We start from the raw sequence: 17,647 nt of genomic DNA on the forward strand, positions 1-17,647 counted from the left end.
CCCTCAGGGGATTCCTCAGGATGGGGCCAGCTGATCCGGCTCTGCATCACATCTCAACAGGAAACGGCAGGAGATTTCAAGGAAGCGCCGGAAGAACTGACGCACAGTGCCATAGAGAGAGCGCTATATTTGCAGTGGTGTTGCATATTTAAGACAACTTTACATAATGCTGCCGACAAAGCTTTCGGGGTTACCTTTTTGGAACAGGTTCCAAGCCCTGCACCGTTTCTTCCCTTTATTTCCTTCCACCAGGTTACTTGTGAACACAGAACATACGCCAGGGTGAGACTCACCCCGGCCACACTGCAGCAGCCCCAAGTACCCAGCTAAAAGTGAGGAGAGGAAGGCCGAAGGGGAGGGGGAGGGCATAGGCATAAACCTAGTCGGTCCTCACTGGGATTATCTGCTGGAAGGGAATGGAGGTGTCTGATCACTGGGGGTCTGGAAAGCCCCATGTGGCTAGAGAAGGAACTTACCTTGGCAGGTCCCCTTCAGCAGCACCTTCTCCCCCTCTTCAACCAGAGATGATCAAGATCAAAGCAGAGATGAACCCAGACCCGCCCCAGGTTTTGGAGAAACACAAGCGAGCCCTTGCTCTAGAATGGGTCACACCGACACCTCCCCTCCCCAAGGGACCATCCCTAATCCTGGGAACGTTCATAGCTGGGTCAGAACTTTCAAACGGGGGCTGATTCCCAACAAAGAGCAGGGGAGATGGATGCACTAAGCGGGTCCGTGTGTTCCTTCTGCAGCCCACTATGGCACACAGAGTCACCTCTAAGGCAGAGAATTCATCTTGGCCCATTTGCTGGACAACTAGAAAATACCCAACCCTTGAACCGGTCACCACTACTCCACTGGGCGAATTCCAGTCAGGTCTCAGCTTCCGGGACCTACCTGCTGAGATCCGCCCAGGGTTATGAATCAAAGACAGTTTCGTAGGTAAGGGGGTCTCGAAAGGGGGGCGGAAATCCAACAGACCCCATCCTCTCCCGGCCTTGAAGGATGTTGTCACATAGGCAGCTTATAAAGCCCCCATCTCCATATAGTGTCTGGGCAGCTTCTGAAGGCCGGGCTCTAGGCCCCCTGGAGAAGGGGGACATAACACTCAGATGTGAACGGGAGGGGGCAGGACAAAGCGGGCCTAACTCATGGCTCCTGGTGGAGGAAGCCACAACAGGCCTGGGGAAAGGCTGTGGGTTTCTGCCAACCCAGGGGAAGGAAATTCACACTGGGGGCTAACTGGACACAGCCCGGAGCACCCGTCTGGGGCAGAGCAGACACTTGCCAGAGTGGGCAGGTTTATTCATCCAGCCGAGCAGCATCCCTTGCAGGGCCTCTCTCAGACTTCAGCCTCTTGAGAAGGGACCTGGGGCGTCACGTCCTGGCTTCCAGGCTCCCCCCATTGCACGGGAAACACCAGCAGGTGCAAATGTTTGGCACAGTTGGCAGCCCCGCTCGAGGGAGCCTTGGCACGCGGCTGCTACAAAGAACCCACCCAATGAAGCAGCCTGGGGCGAGCGGGAAGGGAACTGACTCGGCCCAGGGATGGCAAAGTTCGATTCCCAGCAGTCACCATGAGGAAAAGGGCCAACTTGGGCCTTTGTCTCTATTGCACTTGGCTTCATATATATTTATCTATATATTTATAAAAATACAAACTAAGGGGATAGGGTGGAGGGGGATGAGATGCAGGCATCAAGCCAGCAGCAAGGACACAGGCAGGGCAGCCCCAGCCTCTGGTGCTCCCCATCAACCCATGTTCCCACAGTCCTCTGCCAGCAATTGCTCAGGAATGTGGAAGATCAGCAGCAGGAGTTCTGACCCCCAGAGGGTCAGCCACAGATGGGGAGGGGCAGGGCAGGGGATGCACAGGGGGTACCCCAGAGCTGGCAGCTCAGCGGGGTTCCGCCCAACACCTGAGTCACACCTGCACGGATTCAATAAATACACTGCTCCCCAGTCTGCTGTTGCCCTCCATGTGCCCTGATGACGAGCACTTCCGCATGCTCTCTCCAGCCACTCAGTGCCCATTCCTGAGAGAGGTGGGCGGGACTCCTGTTCTAGCACCTCCCCCTAAAACGAAACGGGAAAATTCTTCCGCCGCTTGAAGGTTCCTCTTTCTCTTCCCAGAGTGAATAAAGTGCAATTTCACGGGACGGCAGTCAAGAGAATCCCCACTGGGGGCACGCGCGTTTCTCCCCGACGTTCACCGTGGGGGATGCTCCCTTGTTCCATTTTATCTGACCCAGGCTGCCTCTGCTACCTCAGTCGCCCGTCAGCTTTGACAGCCCCCAGTTCTGATTTGGGGTCTGGAGAAAGTGAACTCCAGGAGGTTTTGCTGCAAATTTCCAGGGAGGAGCAGCTGGAAGGGCTGCTCACGCAGCGATCCGCCACCGACCAGAAGCTGCCGATGCTGCTGTCTGTCCAGTCCTCCAGGGCCTTGCCCGTCAGCTGTGCATTCTGCAGGGCCTCCTTCGCCACCTCATCTGGGCGTGGCAGGTTCAAAATCCCACTCAGTCCCTGGAAGCTTTGTTCCATGTACTCACTGCGGGGGGGACCCCCATGTAACCAGCTGCTGTCATCTGGGGAGAACACAGAGGCAGAGGTGACTGAGACCGGCGGACACAGCCCCCAAGCCCTTCAAACACAGCGCGGAGGCACTCACCAGCCCATCCCTTAACGTGCCACACCCAACAGGAGCAGAGACCACTCCTGCCCGAGCTGGCTCAAGGCAATGGGGATTTTGCCACACCTGCTGCTGGCCTAGACCGGTGCAGCTGTAGCGACTTCAGTGGGATCTCTCCCATTTGCAGCAGCAGAGAGAATGGCTCTAGATTTCCCCAGTGACAGGTGGCAAAGGCTCTATCTGTCACCAGGTCATCTGCTCAGACCACATCTATGTGCTCTTTACTGCACAGCAAGCCAGGGTATGAGCCTACAGCACGCCAACTTGTTGCGCAGTAACATCCCGTGTGGACACTGCTGCGATGCATAGCATAAGAACGGCCAGGGTGGGTCAGACCAAAGATTCAGCTAGCCCAGTATCCTGTCTGCTGACAGTGGCCAATGCCAGGTGCCCCAGAGGGAATGAACAGAAGAAGCAATCATCAAGTGATCCACCCCCTGCTGCCCATTCCCAGTTTCTGACAGAGGCTAGGGACCCCATTCCTACTCATCTTGGCTAAAAGCCATTGATGGACCTAACCTCCATGAATTTATCTAGTTCGTTTTTGAACTCTATTGTAGTCCTGGCCTCCACAACATCCTCTGGCAAGGAGTTCCACAGTTCACCGTGAATTATGTGAAGAAGTGCTGCCATTTGTTTTAAGCCTACCACCTATTAATTTGGTGACCCCTTGAGTTTTGAGGAGTAAATAGTACTTCCTTATCTACTTTCTCTACCCCAGTCATGATTTTATGGACCTCTATCATATACCCACTTCGTATCCTTTTTTCTAAGATGAAAACTCCCAGTCTTATTAATCTCTCCTCATCTGGAAACTGTTCCAAACCTCTAATGATTTTTGTTGCCCTTTTCTGAATCTTTTCCAATCCCAATTTTTTTTTTGAGATGGGGGTGAACACATCTACATGCAGCATTCAAAATCTGGATTTATATAGAGGCAGTATGATAATTACTCTCTTATGGAGCCCCTTTTCTGAATGATTCCCAACGCTGTTTCCTTTTTTCACTGCCACTGCACAGTGCTGACTGGATGTTTCCAGAGCACTATCCACAATGACTCCAAGACCTCTCGAGTGATGACAGCTAATTTATCCCCCATCATTTTGTATAGCTGGGATTGTGTTTTCCATGTGCATTACTTTGAATTGATCAATATGAAACTTCCATCTGCCATTTTGTGGTTCTGTCACCCAGTTGTGCGAGATCGTTTTGCAGTTCTTCGCAGCCTGCCTGAGACTTAGCAAGCTTGAGTAATTTTGTATCATTTGCAATTTTTGCCACCTTACTCTTGGCCCCTTTTTCCAGATCCTTTTTGAATATGTTGAACAGTGCTGGTTCCAGAACAGACCCCTGTGGGATAGCAGTGTTTATATCAGGGATGGGCAATCATTTTTTACAGGGGGCCACTTCAGAAATTTTTGAAGTGGCCTTGGGCTGCACTGGAAGGGGCAGGGCCAGGACACTTCCCTGCTTCCCCACCCACAGACCATGATCAGTCTAGTGTGGGGGAGCAAGTGAAGTCTTTGTCCTCCCCTCCCCCACGAGGTTCCCCCTCAGTGCTCATGCCCCTGGTGATGGCCTCCCCCTTCTGCCCCTGGGCCAATCAGGGCTTTGGGGTGGGGGGAGCACGCAGAGTCTTCTAAGTACCACGCGCTCCTTGAAGGGCGGGGGCAGGGCAGAGGGGGTCTTCCCGCTTATTCCATGACAACTTACTTGCTTAAGAGCTTTTGGTAAGGGACCCTCTCAAAGGCTTTCTGAAAATCTAAGTGCACTGGATCCTTCTTGCCCACATGCTTGTGGAACCCCTCAAAGAATTCTAGTAGATTGGTGAGGCATGAATTCCCTTTATAGAAGCCACGTTGACTTTTCCCCCAACAAATTATATGCTTCTATGTGTCTGACAATATTGCTCTTTACTATAGTTTCAACTAGTTAGCCCGGTATTGAAGGTAGGCATACTGGCCTGTAATTGCCAGGATCACCTCTGGACCCTTTTTTAAAGATTGGTGTCACATTTGTTATGTTCCAGACATCAGTAGAGAAGCAGATTTAAAGGACAGGTTATAGTCTACAGTTAGCAGTTCTGCAGTGAAAGGTCTCGAGTACCTGCAGTACCCTGACCTGCCCTCCCGGACTTTTGCTGTACTGTAGCAGTGTTCAAATGCACTGTAGCAGTGTTCACTGTACCAGTGTTACTGTGCAGAAAGCTGTCACACTGTAGCTTCACAGCCTGACTTTCCGTGCAGTAGCCCACCACGTAACAAGCCTTAAGATTCCAATGCACATTAGCTCACCAACAGCTGCTGGATAGCTCGCGGGGAATAGGCTTGGTGGTTTTCAGTGGTCAAGGAAAAGCCACAGGGTAGAATTGATCCCACTCTGTTGCCAGTCCCAGCCGAAGCCAAGAATCCCACCGGACATGGAGACGTAGCCTCCTTTCCTGCTGCAATCAGAGCAGCCAGAAGAAGCCTAAGCAAGGCAGGACTGACTAGGCGTAGGATGTGCCAGCAGGAGCCAGCTATTCTCCTTACCTTTCCCAACAGGCTGTTTATGGTTGAAGGTCTGAGGCACGACCAGGAACTGGTTCTCTCCAAGGGGCTCCCAGAATTGGAGGAGGCGGACGGTCCAGACACCGGGGCGCAGGGGTCGGTTGAGAGGGGGCTTGTACTGCGTGAACTCTGCCTCCGCGTCCACAGTGATGTCGTAGGACGTGGCGATGACATAGGTGGGGTCAATCCAAACCACAGTGGCGGTGAGGTTGGGCCCCCGGGACCATCTCTGCATGGCTACGGGCTCATCGAAGGGCCCGATCAGGCCCCCAAAATTCCGGAAGATCCTCTCCTTGGGATCCCACTCCGTGCCCACCTGCCAGGGAGAAGGGAAGAGTGAAGTGAGGACAGGGTGAGGTGGCCTCTGGCTGCAGTCGGCCAGCGCGTGAAGTGGACCCAGAAACCTCTGTTTTTTCAATCACACTCTGGAGAACGTTCCACCAGCCTGACAGAAGGCAACACAGTCCCTGCCCCACGGGCCTAGGCTGGGTCACTGATACCAGGAGACTGAAAAGTCCGAGAAAGCAGCCAAGCGCACAGCAGTTGGGTCACCAGCCCCATCCCTCATTAAATAGGGGGCATTGCCTCAGCCACTTCACCCCAGGGCATTCCCCTTGCTGGAGTACGAGCGTGGGATGGAAACGCCAACGAGTTCCGGGTACCACGTCGCATTCTCCTGCACCCTCCCTGGGAAGCCTCCTATCTGCTCTGTTAGAGCCCCCACGCCTGTCCCTGCACCGTACTGTCTCCTGCCTGGTGGCCACAGACACACAATTGCATTAGACACTGGAACAAAACTGCTAATCAGCTACAAACTCACAATGCTACACAGCAGTAGTCCGAGCCCCTTCCCGAGGGGGCTGCAGACCCTGCTGCTGCCCATCCAGCCTTTTCCCACTCCCCTGGCTCAAGATTTTCACCCGGGAGTCTCTCTCCTTTGTTCCCTTCCCACGAGACACTCCCAGGACAGACACAGAACTGGGCCTGAGCTCAGGCACCTCCACTTCCCCCGGCTCTACTCATTGTTACTAGTTACACATTCTGAGGCCAGAAGTGTCCACTGTCACCTAGGGAGCTCCCCTGAATAACTCCAAGGGCAGAATTTTTAGAAAAACCAGCCAGTCATGATTTAAACATTAAGGGTACATCTAGACAATGTTCTTCTTTCGAAAGGAGATATGCAAATTGGGCACTAATTTGTATATCTGCTTGCAAACGCTTTTTCGAAAGCGTTTTTTCTGAAAGTGAAAGCAGTTTAGACAGGGGGTGGGAGAAGGTTTTGAAAGAACCCCCCTTTTTCAAAAGAACCCTTCTTCCTTAAAAAATGAAGTGTACAGAGTTCTTTCAAAAAAAAAAAAAAACAACGCTTTCAAAAAAGTGATCGGAAGAAGATATGCAAATGAGGGCTGAATTTGCATCTCTCCTTTGATAAGTCCAGGGTGGGCAAAGACAGTGCCAGGGGGAATTGGGGAGCTGGAGGGTGCGGTAGCTATGGAAGTCAGAGGGATTACCAAGGCTGGAGAAGCAAGTGTCTAGGTGTCCTACCTCCAGGTTCTGTAGCCGGTTTGTTTGTCCTCCTTGACCTGCCAGCTTCAGAGCCCCTCGTGGCATCATCCACATCTCCAGAGACTCCACCTGCCCTGTCCCAGAGTTCTGTACCTCCTGCATCACCAGATAACCCTGGAAACGGTCGTCATAGAAATACAGGTGCACGCTGGATGGGAAGCCATGGGGCTCAAATCTAGAGAGAAGAGACCATTGGCATGCTCACATTCCACGGTGCTGCGAGTGGCCCTACCGCTCAGAGCCCAGATCCGGGCTCTCCAGGTCTCCTACCTGCAGAGCTTCTCCCCCTTCTGCGTCTGGGATGAGGTCCCTTTCTGCAGCCCTAGCCTGGAGAAGGACGTGTACACAGTCAGGATGAGATCACTGAGCCCGCTCAGCCCGTCCACACGGTCATAGACGTTCTCCCAATAGGCCTTGAGGGCTGGCGTGTTGGGTGGGTAGTTACCGTAGAGGTGCGAGTCCAAGATCTCCAGAACTTCCTGATTCACCGTCGACTCAAACTTCCTGGCGAAGAACGTGGGTCTGGAGAGTTGCTGAAAAGAGACAGGCATTCCCAACGGCATTGGCAGCAGCTGAGACACTGACAAACAGCAGCAAATGCAACTCGTCTATTTCTGCTGCGCAAGCCAAGAGAAAGGCAAAGTGCCAACAGCCCAAATCATGAACTAAGACTGAACATGCTTCCCAATTTACTCAGTGAAAACATTACCGGGGAGGCAGATCAGTTTGTTTTCCAGAAAGATCTGTACCTCGACAGCAGCTCTTGGAGAGACCTGTTATCGACAGGCCTTATTTCCATCCCTTAGCCCTGCAATTTAGGAGTCCCCAGCTGAACGCCCCATGGATGAGGCTGTGTGTGTGTGCTAAGTTCTGCCTGGGTGGCCCAGGTGGCAGGATCAAGACCTTCGATTGCACAGAGCCAGGATTTAAGTGTTCAGTTAGCAGAGATTAATTGCAGTGGGAGGGCTGCAAGTTTCTTCAGACTATCTCTGCCTTGCATTTGCAAGCAGGCCGATCTGCCTCATGTTTCACAAACTGTCCCCTAACAGTAGTTGAGGTGTTCAAAGATTGCTGTGCACAACCAAAGCCAGAGGAGGAAGGAAAGATAAGTGGTTGCCTGAGCATGAGATCTGTATGGAGAGGAGAAGGGGAAAATGGAAGGAGATGCAGGATGGGAAGGGAACTGCTCATAGCTCTAAAGAGAGAGGGTGTGTCAGGGGAGAGAAACGGGAGACAAGCAGATGGGAGGGGGGAGAGTCATTTTCACCTGTAGCCGCAGGAAGTCCTGGGGTTTGAAGTCATTTGGGGAGCACCCGCACCAGTCGACTATGTGTTTATATTGGCACTTACAGCCCAGCTTACGGTTCCAGTTTGTCACCCGGAGGTTGTTGTCGACGAGGGTTTCGCAGGCATGGCTGTTCTCCAGGATGGTGTGGAAAAAGGACTGTGCACAGACAGAGGAAAGAGCAGAAACCACCCGAGATGGAGCAAGCCGAGATAATGCAGATCTCTGCTAGCCCTCACTCCCTTCAACAACCCACCCCATTCTGCCCCGGCAGGAGGGGACTTCAGGCATCAGCTGTTTAAACGGACAGAGCTTTGTGCGTTTAAAATGGGACAAAAGTCCTTCATATTTCTGTCTACAAACTCCTGGCAGTCCCAGCGGGCTCCCTCCCATAATGGACCCAGGGGGCGGTCTGTCATCAGCTCACGCGGCACAGATTCCCAGCGTGCTACCAAGAACTAGACGTGCGTATCCAGGGGGGAGCTTTGTAACTGATGTAAGGCAGCCAGAGCTTAATGAAGAGACTGGGAAAAACAAAGGCACTTTCTTACTCAGCCTGGCTGCTTCCTGTGGGTCCGCCTCGCCCCTGCCCCACGTGTTGTGCAGCCATTGGCTAGGGATGTTAAGAACTACTAGACTATCCGATGAGCAAATTGGACAGTTAACAGGATAGTCGATAAGTTGCTTCCCTCCCATCCAGCTGCCTCTATCAGATAGAGGGAGCAAGAAGGGGAGGAAAGGGGAGTGGGGGGGGGAGAAGAGGCAGGTACCTCAAAGTGGCAGCGCCGCACGGACCCCGGGGTAAGCTGGGGAGTCCCCAGCTGATCCCAGGCTCCAAGCTGCTTTGAAATGCCGCATGGAGCCTGATGCCGTGCTCCACCTGACATTTCAAAGCAGCAGCGCCGGACTCAGCACAGCAGCGCCACCGCTTTGAAATGCCGGGTTGAGTCCCCAGCTGACCCCAGGCTCTGCGCGGCATTTCAAAGCAGCTTGGAGCCTGGGATCAGCTGGGGACTCCCCAGCTGACCCCGGGCTCTGCGTGGCACTGCCACTTTGAAATGCCGGGTGCATTCCAGAATCAGCTGGGGACTCCCCAGCTGACCCCGGGTTCCGTGCCACATGCCAGCTTTGAAATGTGCAGGAGTCCCCAGCGGGGGCTCTCGTGCAGTTCAAAGAGGAAGTGCAGCATGGAGGAACGTGGAAGTGCCTATCGACTAGTCAAGTAGTTGATGGAAATTCCATTGACTAGTAAATTAATCGCTAGTTAACATCCCTACCACGCAAAGCAGGAGAGAAGTGTTACCGGGCAGAAGGGCAGCATTTCACTCCCTCTTTGCAGGGAGGGTGCACAGGTGCAGGCAGGGGGAATCTGACCGCGTAGGGTGCTTCCCTGACACACACCGGCCGGGACTCCCAGTTGCCTGTGGAGCCAGCAGAGCTCGGGAAGAACGAATGGTGCTAGAATCCATTCAGCCTTCCCGGCAACCCCGGGCTGGAGCTCCGCTTGCAGGGCCTTTACTCCCAGGGAAGGGAAAGGCAGAGCTGGGGTGCAGGCTGGGTGCATGGAGCAGGCAGGCAAAGCAAAGCACAAAGTGGCTGCGGCCGCGCGGGCAGCTCGTTGCTTCGCAGACACCATTAGGAGAGAGAAACAAGGAGCCTTCCGATGGCAGCTGCACGGTCACTGGTCTGCTGACCAGCTGGTGCTTCTGTGAGAAAAGGCAGCAAGACCCTCAGGACCACGAGAGCACCGAGCAGCGGCTGGAGGCACCTGCCGCATGGAATGGAGACAAGTCGGCCACAGGGACCTGCCCCAACTGCCGCCAGCAACGTGCCAGAGGGTCTGTCACGTCCGGGGTGAGCTTAGCAATGGGGGAAGGCAGATTTCCAGCTGTGTTTGGCTGGGTCTTAACTTCCCCCATCATACACCTTCCTCCAGGCCCATCCCCCTTCCAGTCTCTCACCCTCCCTCTTCATCCCCCAGTCTCATCCACACCCAAAGGATCTTCCTACAGCAGGACATCAATGGGAGACCACTAGAGAGCATTATCCTGCTGCCATCAAAGCTGCTAGGAGCTTCCACTTGGATGAGAACAGGATGGGGCTCCCATGGCAGATCATGGTCTCAAGAGGAGGAAGACGAGTCAAACGGGAGAGGCTCCAAACCCTGCGATGAAGCCAGCTCTGAGCACCTCCCCCCACATGCCCAGGGAACCTCCCCACCCACTCACCTCGGCCGGCAGCAGTGTGTAGGTATAGAACTGCCGCAGCTGGGACACCAGCTGGTCCTCCGTGTAGACCACGTACTCCACGAAGCTCCGCGTCAGCGCGAACCAGTCTGAGCCGCCATCCACTACGATGCCCTCCGGGATCTGCCGCTCGCCCAGGCGCCACATGTGGGAGTCGCACTCATGGAAGAGGCGGTCTAGGCCCTGCTTCTTAATGAACCTGCACAGGGACGGGCAGGGTCAGTGGCCTGGGGGTCTCTAGAGGAACACACGTGCCCTACTGCTGAGAAGTCACGGAGTAGGGGTCAACGTTCCCTCTGATATTTTTTCATCCATGCGCAGAATAAATTTTGTTATGTGCACAGAGGCATGTGCAGATGTGCACCACCCACAGAAACACCTGCTGCCAGCTGCAAGCACTGTGGGCGGTCTGCTAATCAGCTGGGCAGCATTTGAATCTCTCCTGGGCAGCCGCCCAAGCGCTCAACCTACAGGGAACACTGGCAGGGGCATTTCCCTGCGTGCTGCAACGAAGTCGGAGCAGATCCTCTGCTAGCCTGACTCGGGGGGCTTCTTTACAGCCAATACTGGTTTACATAGTGGCTGTCCTGGCTCATTGTACTCTGCCTATAGAACCATATGGAGCTGGGTTCGTTCGTCCAGCTGCTTTGTGGCGCTTGCTTCATCTCAGAGCTCTCCCCGTGCCAATCTCTATCCCAACCCCAGTGCCAACCGCAGCTCTGTCTCCCTCCCCATTTGGGTTACCTGGCATTGTCTCGGCCGTGAGACTTCAGGAAGTTCTTATCTCGGTACTTGGACAGGAACATCACCAGCTCCTCGTTGGTCCTGCAGGGAGCAGCGACATGGAGAGCGTGTTAGCAGCGCAGGAGCGGAGCCGCCGGGGCTAAGCGCTTACACGGCAAGGTTGTGATTTGCAGAGCCACCGGTCGTGGCGCTCCAACGCCGGCTGAGGGGCACAGGTGCAAATCCTTAGCACAGTGCAGGCGAGATGCAAATCTGCCTTGTGCCTAACGAGGGCGGGCGGGGGCCGGGGCAGGGGCGTGTTTCCCCTGCAGCACTCGCAGGCCGAGGGACAGAGCAGGATAAACTGATTCACACTAGAGGCTCCCAGAGAAGGTCCTGCGCTCCCAGCTGGATCCAGTGCTCTGCTGCAGAGATGGGATCAGGCCTGGGGATGGGGCAAAGCTGAATTGGTCCATCCCCCACTTGCATGGGGCCTCCTCCCCCCACACTTGGCTTCTCATTCACCAGCTGGAGGCTCAGCGCAGGCAGTGCCCCCTCCATCACCTTTGCCTCTCCCCCTCCTTGGGTACGTGGGTTCCATCCGCACCTTCTTTGCCCCTTTGCCCTTCTCCTTTCCCCTCCGCCCCATGTGGCAGGGGGGAATCTCGGGTCTTGCGGGGGGAGCTCAGGCAGGCGGGTGGGATTCCAGCCCCTGCTGCGGGAAGTGGCTCCTTCCCCCGACCCCAGGAACCCTCCCTCCCCCACTGACCTGGTCGGGTAGTCAGTGGCGCTGAGGTTGATGAAGTAGTCCCAGGGCCAGTCTGGGACCTCCAGCAGGTCGTTCATGCTGCGCAGATACATCTTCAGCAAGCTGGCCCCGCCCCAGATGGTGACCATGCGCCAGGGCGTGACCCGGATGTTGGGGTAGTGCTGGGCCAGCTCCACGGCCTCGCGGTGCAGGTAGTTGGAGCGCTGCAAGGGCGGAGGTTCCACCTCAGCAACTGGGCTTTCCAGAGCACCGGCTCCCAGGCCTGAACCGCCTCCTCTACGGGGCCAGATCTGCTGAGCACCCAACACTCCCACTGACTTCAGCCAGAGCTGCTCAGGGCTTCTAAGGATCATAGCGCACGCCCGCCCCTGAGCGCTTCACTGAGATGGGTGTTACCGCCCCACCCTACAGATGGGAGAAACTGAGGCACACAGAGTAAGACTTGCCTGAGGTCTCACAGTGAATCAGCAGCAGAGGCAAGAGCAAAACTCAGGACTCCTGCACTAACCACTAGACCCACCGTGCCTGCTTGGTACTTCTGTCCCTTATGGCTGATACCCTGGGCCACCCACCTGCCTTCATGACGTGTCTCTAGGGTGGAGCCTGCTGGGCCACTGAGCCCTGCCCCCTGGGCACACGCTAATCTGCAGCGACACTGGCAGCAGCTCCAGACTTCAGCCCCATGATCAGAAGCAGGACCAGGGGCTTGGAGACTCGGGGCACAGACTGGGAGCCAGGCCAGGCCTGGCAGCCCACTGGGGCCACCTAGGATGGGAACCCAGCTGAGTTAACCTTCCAGGCTCCCTCGCTGTCCCTACGGCACCTGGGCCATGCTATGGTCCGCGTCCCGCTGCGGAAGCCGATGGCCCTCGGACAGATCCCCAAAATGGTAAGGGGAGGACAGAGCCGCCGTGCGAAGCAGAGCCAGGGCAGCCGTCATCCTGCAACAAGCCCCTGCCGTGATGGGCCCCATCGGACACCTCCTCTCCCCTGTGCTGCTGGGCAGCAAGGCGGGGACGCAGCAGTAACCCCCCTGCCATTCTCGCCTCCCAGCCACTGGGCCCGTTGGGGTTCAGAGGGACGGGCGGGGGAAGGGCGTTTTGCCACCAGCCCAGTCTCTTGGGAGAGGAGCTGGAAGAAGGGAGGGAATGTGCGTTTCCTCTCCAGGATGGGGAGGGTGGGGGGAGAAAGAGTCCTTCAGTCGGCTCCTTCTCCCTGGAAGGTTTCACTGGAGAGCAGAGGGCAGGGGATTTGGGGAAGGGAGTCTGCCCCCAGCTTGCTGGAGAGGGCGGGGTGCACTGAGCAGTTAAGAAGGGATGGAGATATGGATCCCAGTGCCCTTGGTGGATCAATGAGGTACGGGGAGGGGGGAGGGAGGGAAATGGATCCCAGCAGATGTGGGGGAGCCCACAAATGGTGAGAACACAGCGGGGGGGGGGGGGGGGGAAACGATCCCTGCCTTCAAGGCAGATGGGATAGGACTGATAAAGGAACATTCCCCAGCAATGGGAGTCCTGTGGGTGTTACGGGGTGAGTGGAGTGGGGGCGGGGGCTGTGTGGCGCTCTCTGTTCAGATGTGCTAGGGGAGCCCCAGTCCCAGCTCCCACGTTTCGGTCAGATCCGCACTGGCAACACCGGCTGGTCCGAGGCTGCAGCTTTGCTGAGCTGGTGCCTCCAGCCAGCAAGGGGCCCACGAGAATCTGCTTTACAAGCAATTAGGAGCGAGAGACCTTCCTACTCCACCTGGGAACATGGCACCGGGTCCCACCGGCACAGCCCTCAGGCACAGCGTGTCACCGGCACAGCGTGTCACCAGCACAGCCCTCAGGCACAGCGTGTCGCCGGCACAGCCCTCCCCCTCTGGCACATGCCTCACAGCACCCAGACTGGTGCCTTGTCTAGTGCTCCCAGGCAGGCGACTCTTGGCCCTGCACTTCTCCCACTCCCGCCTGCCGCGGGGCCCGCTCACGTCTCTGCTGCACGAGCGCTCCGGAGGGTGTTGGGCAAGGCCCATGCTGATCCAACGGGCCTCCGTGTCTCCTTCTAGTGGCTACACTATGTACAGCGGCTTGGCCAACTGTTCTGCCCCTCCCTAGCGGGCCCGATCCGTCAGCGGCTGGTACCTTCAGAGCCCATAGGCCAGATTCAGTCCCTGCAAACGATCCAGTCGTGGGCACTGGTACAATCGTCTCCTGCCAACCTCAGACATGTCCTCCTTAGGCACGTCCTCCCCCAAGCGCCCCCCCGCCCAACCGCAGCATGGCCTTCCACCAACACCCCGCACCTCACCTTGTCCACGTGGATGTAGAAGAAGTGCTGCTGGTGGTACACAGCCTTGATGAGCCGCTTCAGCTGGCGGATGGCCCTCCCGTGGACCACCAGCATGTACGCAATCCTCACTGGCTTGCTCATGGAGCTCTGGTGCATCCTGCTCTCGTCCCACTGGATCACGGGGCTGACCTTCCCTGGGGGAGACACAGAGAGCAGGTGCACTGAGCCGCCAGTGGGGCTCAACTCGGCCTCTTGCAGGGGGAGGGAGGGAAGCGACTGTTCCTCAAGGCCTTGCTGCCAGCTGTTCTCCCAAGGAGGGACAGAGTTCCCTGCCTGCCCAGCCCTGGCATTAGCGTCTTGCTATGGCTGGACCTTCCCACGAGCCCCAGGGACACCCCTGATCTGCCAGAACAGCAGACCCCAATCACCCCATCCCCACTACAGGAGATGGGCTGGGAGGACTCAAAGTCCCATCATGCAACATGGCCAGGATGCTTAGGTGCCATCTCCATGGGACAATCTTCTCCACTAACAGGGGGTGGCTGTAGGGGCATAATGCAGGAACACAGTGGGCTGCATTTGTGATTTTCCTTTGCATCCCTGCAGCAGAGTGTGAACCCACCCAGCCAAAGCAGCCTCATGTAGCAGGGAGACTCCTTAGGCTAATAGGCTGGAGTGGCTTTGATTGGATTACCTCTGCCTCCTTAATCCAAGCATTAGTCACAGGCCCAGGGTTGCTGATGGGGGGGGAGGAGAGGGGCAGGATGCTTGGCTCCCCCTATACCCCAGATTAGAATTGGATGATAGGTTGACACACACTAACTAGCAGGGCATCTTTGCCCCAAAGCTAATCTCTTGGCATCGCAATCTGAGAGACTCACCTGACAGCTGGCAGTGCCGGGGCACAGAGCGGGGCATCAGAGTCCCTGCCTGGTGCAGACACACCACGTTGGCAATCTCCTGCTGGCACTGCTTGGTGCTGGCCCTCGCTAGTGCCGAGAGCGCGTCCTTGCCCGTGATCTCACACTTGGGGGTGAAGCTGTTCTCGGTGGGCTGGGGAGCGCCCTCCACGCTGCCCGTGTCGCCGTGCTGGAAGATGGCCAGCTGGGTATCCCCACGCAGCTCGGTCAGGTTCCCCCGGTGCGAGGAGTCCAGAGCGATGGGCAGCCTTCGCCCGGGTTTGTGTTTCACAGTGACGGTTCTCACCACCTTGGCCACCAGCACGCCAGGGCTTTCTGGCCGGCCCTTCCACCGGCCATGCTTCCGGCTCGCGCTCCCCCGGCGACCAGCTGAGCTGTCTGAGTCTTTGGAGCCTTCGCTGTTCTCTGGCAGCCTGGCCTTCTTTTGCCGTCCCTTCTCCCAGTTGAATCAGACATAAGACAGAGGGAAAACATTAACTAGGGCCTCAACAAATCTCTTACAAACACATTCTTGTAATAGCTTCCTTATCATTAGTAGCTGCACCTCACCCTGCTAGAGTCCTCCACATGCTACAGACAAGTGCTTTTCTAACACCCCTGTGTGTGTGTGTGTGTGGGGGGGGGGAATACAGTCCAGCTCCAATGATACACAAGGAAACTGAGGCAGAGCTACACTGTCTTCTGCCGTGAGTCCCACAAAGCTGAGGGACGTTTGAGTTGGGAGCAGGGAGAGAAGAAGGGTGACAATTCTGACCTTGAGACAGCTCTAGTACAGCCAAGCCCAAAGAGGATAAGTGATGGGCCAGAGGTCACTAAGCAAGTCAGTGGCAGAATGGGGAACAGAATTCTGGCGCCCTGACAGTCTCCTGCATTCACTATAAGTACGAGGCCCTATAGGAACACTAGGATACCGCTATATTAAGTCTACTCAGACTCATGTTTGAGCCTGAATCCCCCTACTAGCCATGTGAAAATCACTCTTGAGTTCAGCAAATCCTCAGGACCCACCCAGGGGAGTGGTGCTGAGACCTGGATCCAAGTCCTGTCATTTTGCAGCACAGACACAGCTCCAAGAGCACGCCCAAGTCAGAAGGTCCGTGTAGCGCATCAGCGAGGCTGTGAGGGTCCCACAATTGGAAACTCAGGCTCACAGCGCCGTGTGGATGCTCAAGCACAAACTTGGAGGCGCTAACGTAACAAGGGCAAAACACACAACTCTGGGTTTACAGTAACGTGCAGACATGCCCCTCGTGAGCTCCACTGCGCTAGGAGCTGTACACACACTCATGGCAGGCCGACAGTAAAACCGTGCTGCAGCACTTCCGGGGAAGACGCTCTTAAGCTCCTTGGTGAGCTAGTAATGCCACCTCAGGGAGCAGCATCGACAGGAGAAACTCTCCTGCTAACAACACTGTCTACACAGGGGGTTAAGGTCAGTATAACTACATTGCGCAGGGGTGTGGATTTTTCACACCCCTGAGCAACACAGTGATACTGAAGTGTGTAGTGTAGACCTGGCCTCTGTGAGAGACAGTCCCTGCGCTGAAGAACTTACAGCAGAACTAGCCATAGGGTGTGTTGTTACTCCTGCTGTAACAGATGGGGAATAGAGGCTCAGCCAAATCACACAGGGCATCAGCGGTAGGGCTGGAAACACAACCCAAGTCTCAGTCGAGTGCAGAACCACAAGCCCACCGCTCCCCTCTGTGCACTCACCCCGCCGCTGCTTTGCATGTAAACAGCAACTGCCTTTCCCGTGTGCTGCACAACCATCCCCCACAACCGCATGGGAAGGGAGACGGGACCGGGGAAGGCAGGCGATCGGGAACCGCTGTGGTGGACGTGCTATAATTACATTGTGGTCTCTGAGCTGGCGTCCAGAGCTGGGAGCCGGCGGACATGCATTTTGTTCCTAGCTAACACTGCCACGACTTCCAGGGGGCTCCAGGCCAGTCAACTCTCGCCGCGCCTCGGTTTCCTCATCTCTTACATGAAGTTAGATGAAGGTGTCTAACCACCAGCAGAGTGATGTTCTGGGACAGCCTGCCCAGCAGAGTAGCTGGGGCAAAAATATACCTTGTTTCAAGACTGAGATGGAGTCACTTCCTGAGGGGATATGACATGACAAAACTGTCTACAATGTAGCAGCCAGAGATGCGACACTAGATGGGGAAGCCTCGGAGCTACTATAGGGGATTCTTGTCCAGGTGTCTGACTGGTCCATCTCGCCCACTTGCTCAGGATCTAACTGATCACTGTATTTGGGGTTGGGAAGAAATTTTTCCCCAGGCCAGATAAGGAGACAGAGGGGTTTTCACTTTCCTCTGCAGCATGGGTCATTTGCTGTTTAGTAACAATGGATTCTCTGTAACCTAACATTATATCAACTGGTGGAACTCCTTGCCAGAGGATGTTGTGAAGACCAGGACTTGAAACAGGGCACAAAAGAGAGTTAGATGAATTCATGGAGGATAGGTCCATCACTACTTATTAGCCAGGACAGGTAGGAATGGTGTCTCTAGCCTCTGTTTGTCAGACGCTGGAAATGGGTGATGGGGCGGGATCACTTGATTCCCTGTTCTGTCTATTCCCTCTGGGGCATCTGGCATTGGCCACAGTTGGAAGACTG

At 55.7% G+C, this 17,647-nt stretch overlaps 1 protein-coding gene across 4 annotated transcripts in view; it reads right to left on the minus strand.

Annotated features, from left to right (window-relative positions):
- Positions 1–124: 124 nt before the first annotated feature.
- XYLT2 (xylosyltransferase 2) overlaps positions 125–17,647 on the minus strand; it is a 27,982-nt gene continuing 10,459 nt past the window's right edge. For 2 of the 4 annotated variants that reach the window (XM_075903751.2, XM_075903753.2), the window contains 10 exons: positions 14,980–15,451; positions 14,117–14,292; positions 11,828–12,030; positions 11,080–11,160; positions 10,318–10,534; positions 8,072–8,248; positions 7,075–7,337; positions 6,784–6,979; positions 5,221–5,554; positions 125–2,585 (listed from right to left, as the gene is read on the minus strand). In XM_075903751.2, coding sequence (XP_075759866.2) covers positions 2,263–2,585; positions 5,221–5,554; positions 6,784–6,979; positions 7,075–7,337; positions 8,072–8,248; positions 10,318–10,534; positions 11,080–11,160; positions 11,828–12,030; positions 14,117–14,292; positions 14,980–15,451 — 2,442 coding nt within the window. In that variant the 3' untranslated portion in view covers positions 125–2,262. Of the gene's footprint in view, positions 2,586–5,220; positions 5,555–6,783; positions 6,980–7,074; positions 7,377–8,071; positions 8,249–10,317; positions 10,535–11,079; positions 11,161–11,827; positions 12,031–14,116; positions 14,293–14,979; positions 15,455–17,647 lie in introns of all 4 variants that reach the window. The other 2 variants (XM_089771901.1, XM_075903752.2) reach the window with 2 other exon arrangements.

The sequence above is a fragment of the Pelodiscus sinensis genome, chromosome 20, assembly GCF_052426305.1.
Source record: "Pelodiscus sinensis isolate ZL-2025 chromosome 20, ASM5242630v1, whole genome shotgun sequence".
NCBI lineage: Eukaryota > Metazoa > Chordata > Testudines > Trionychidae > Pelodiscus > Pelodiscus sinensis.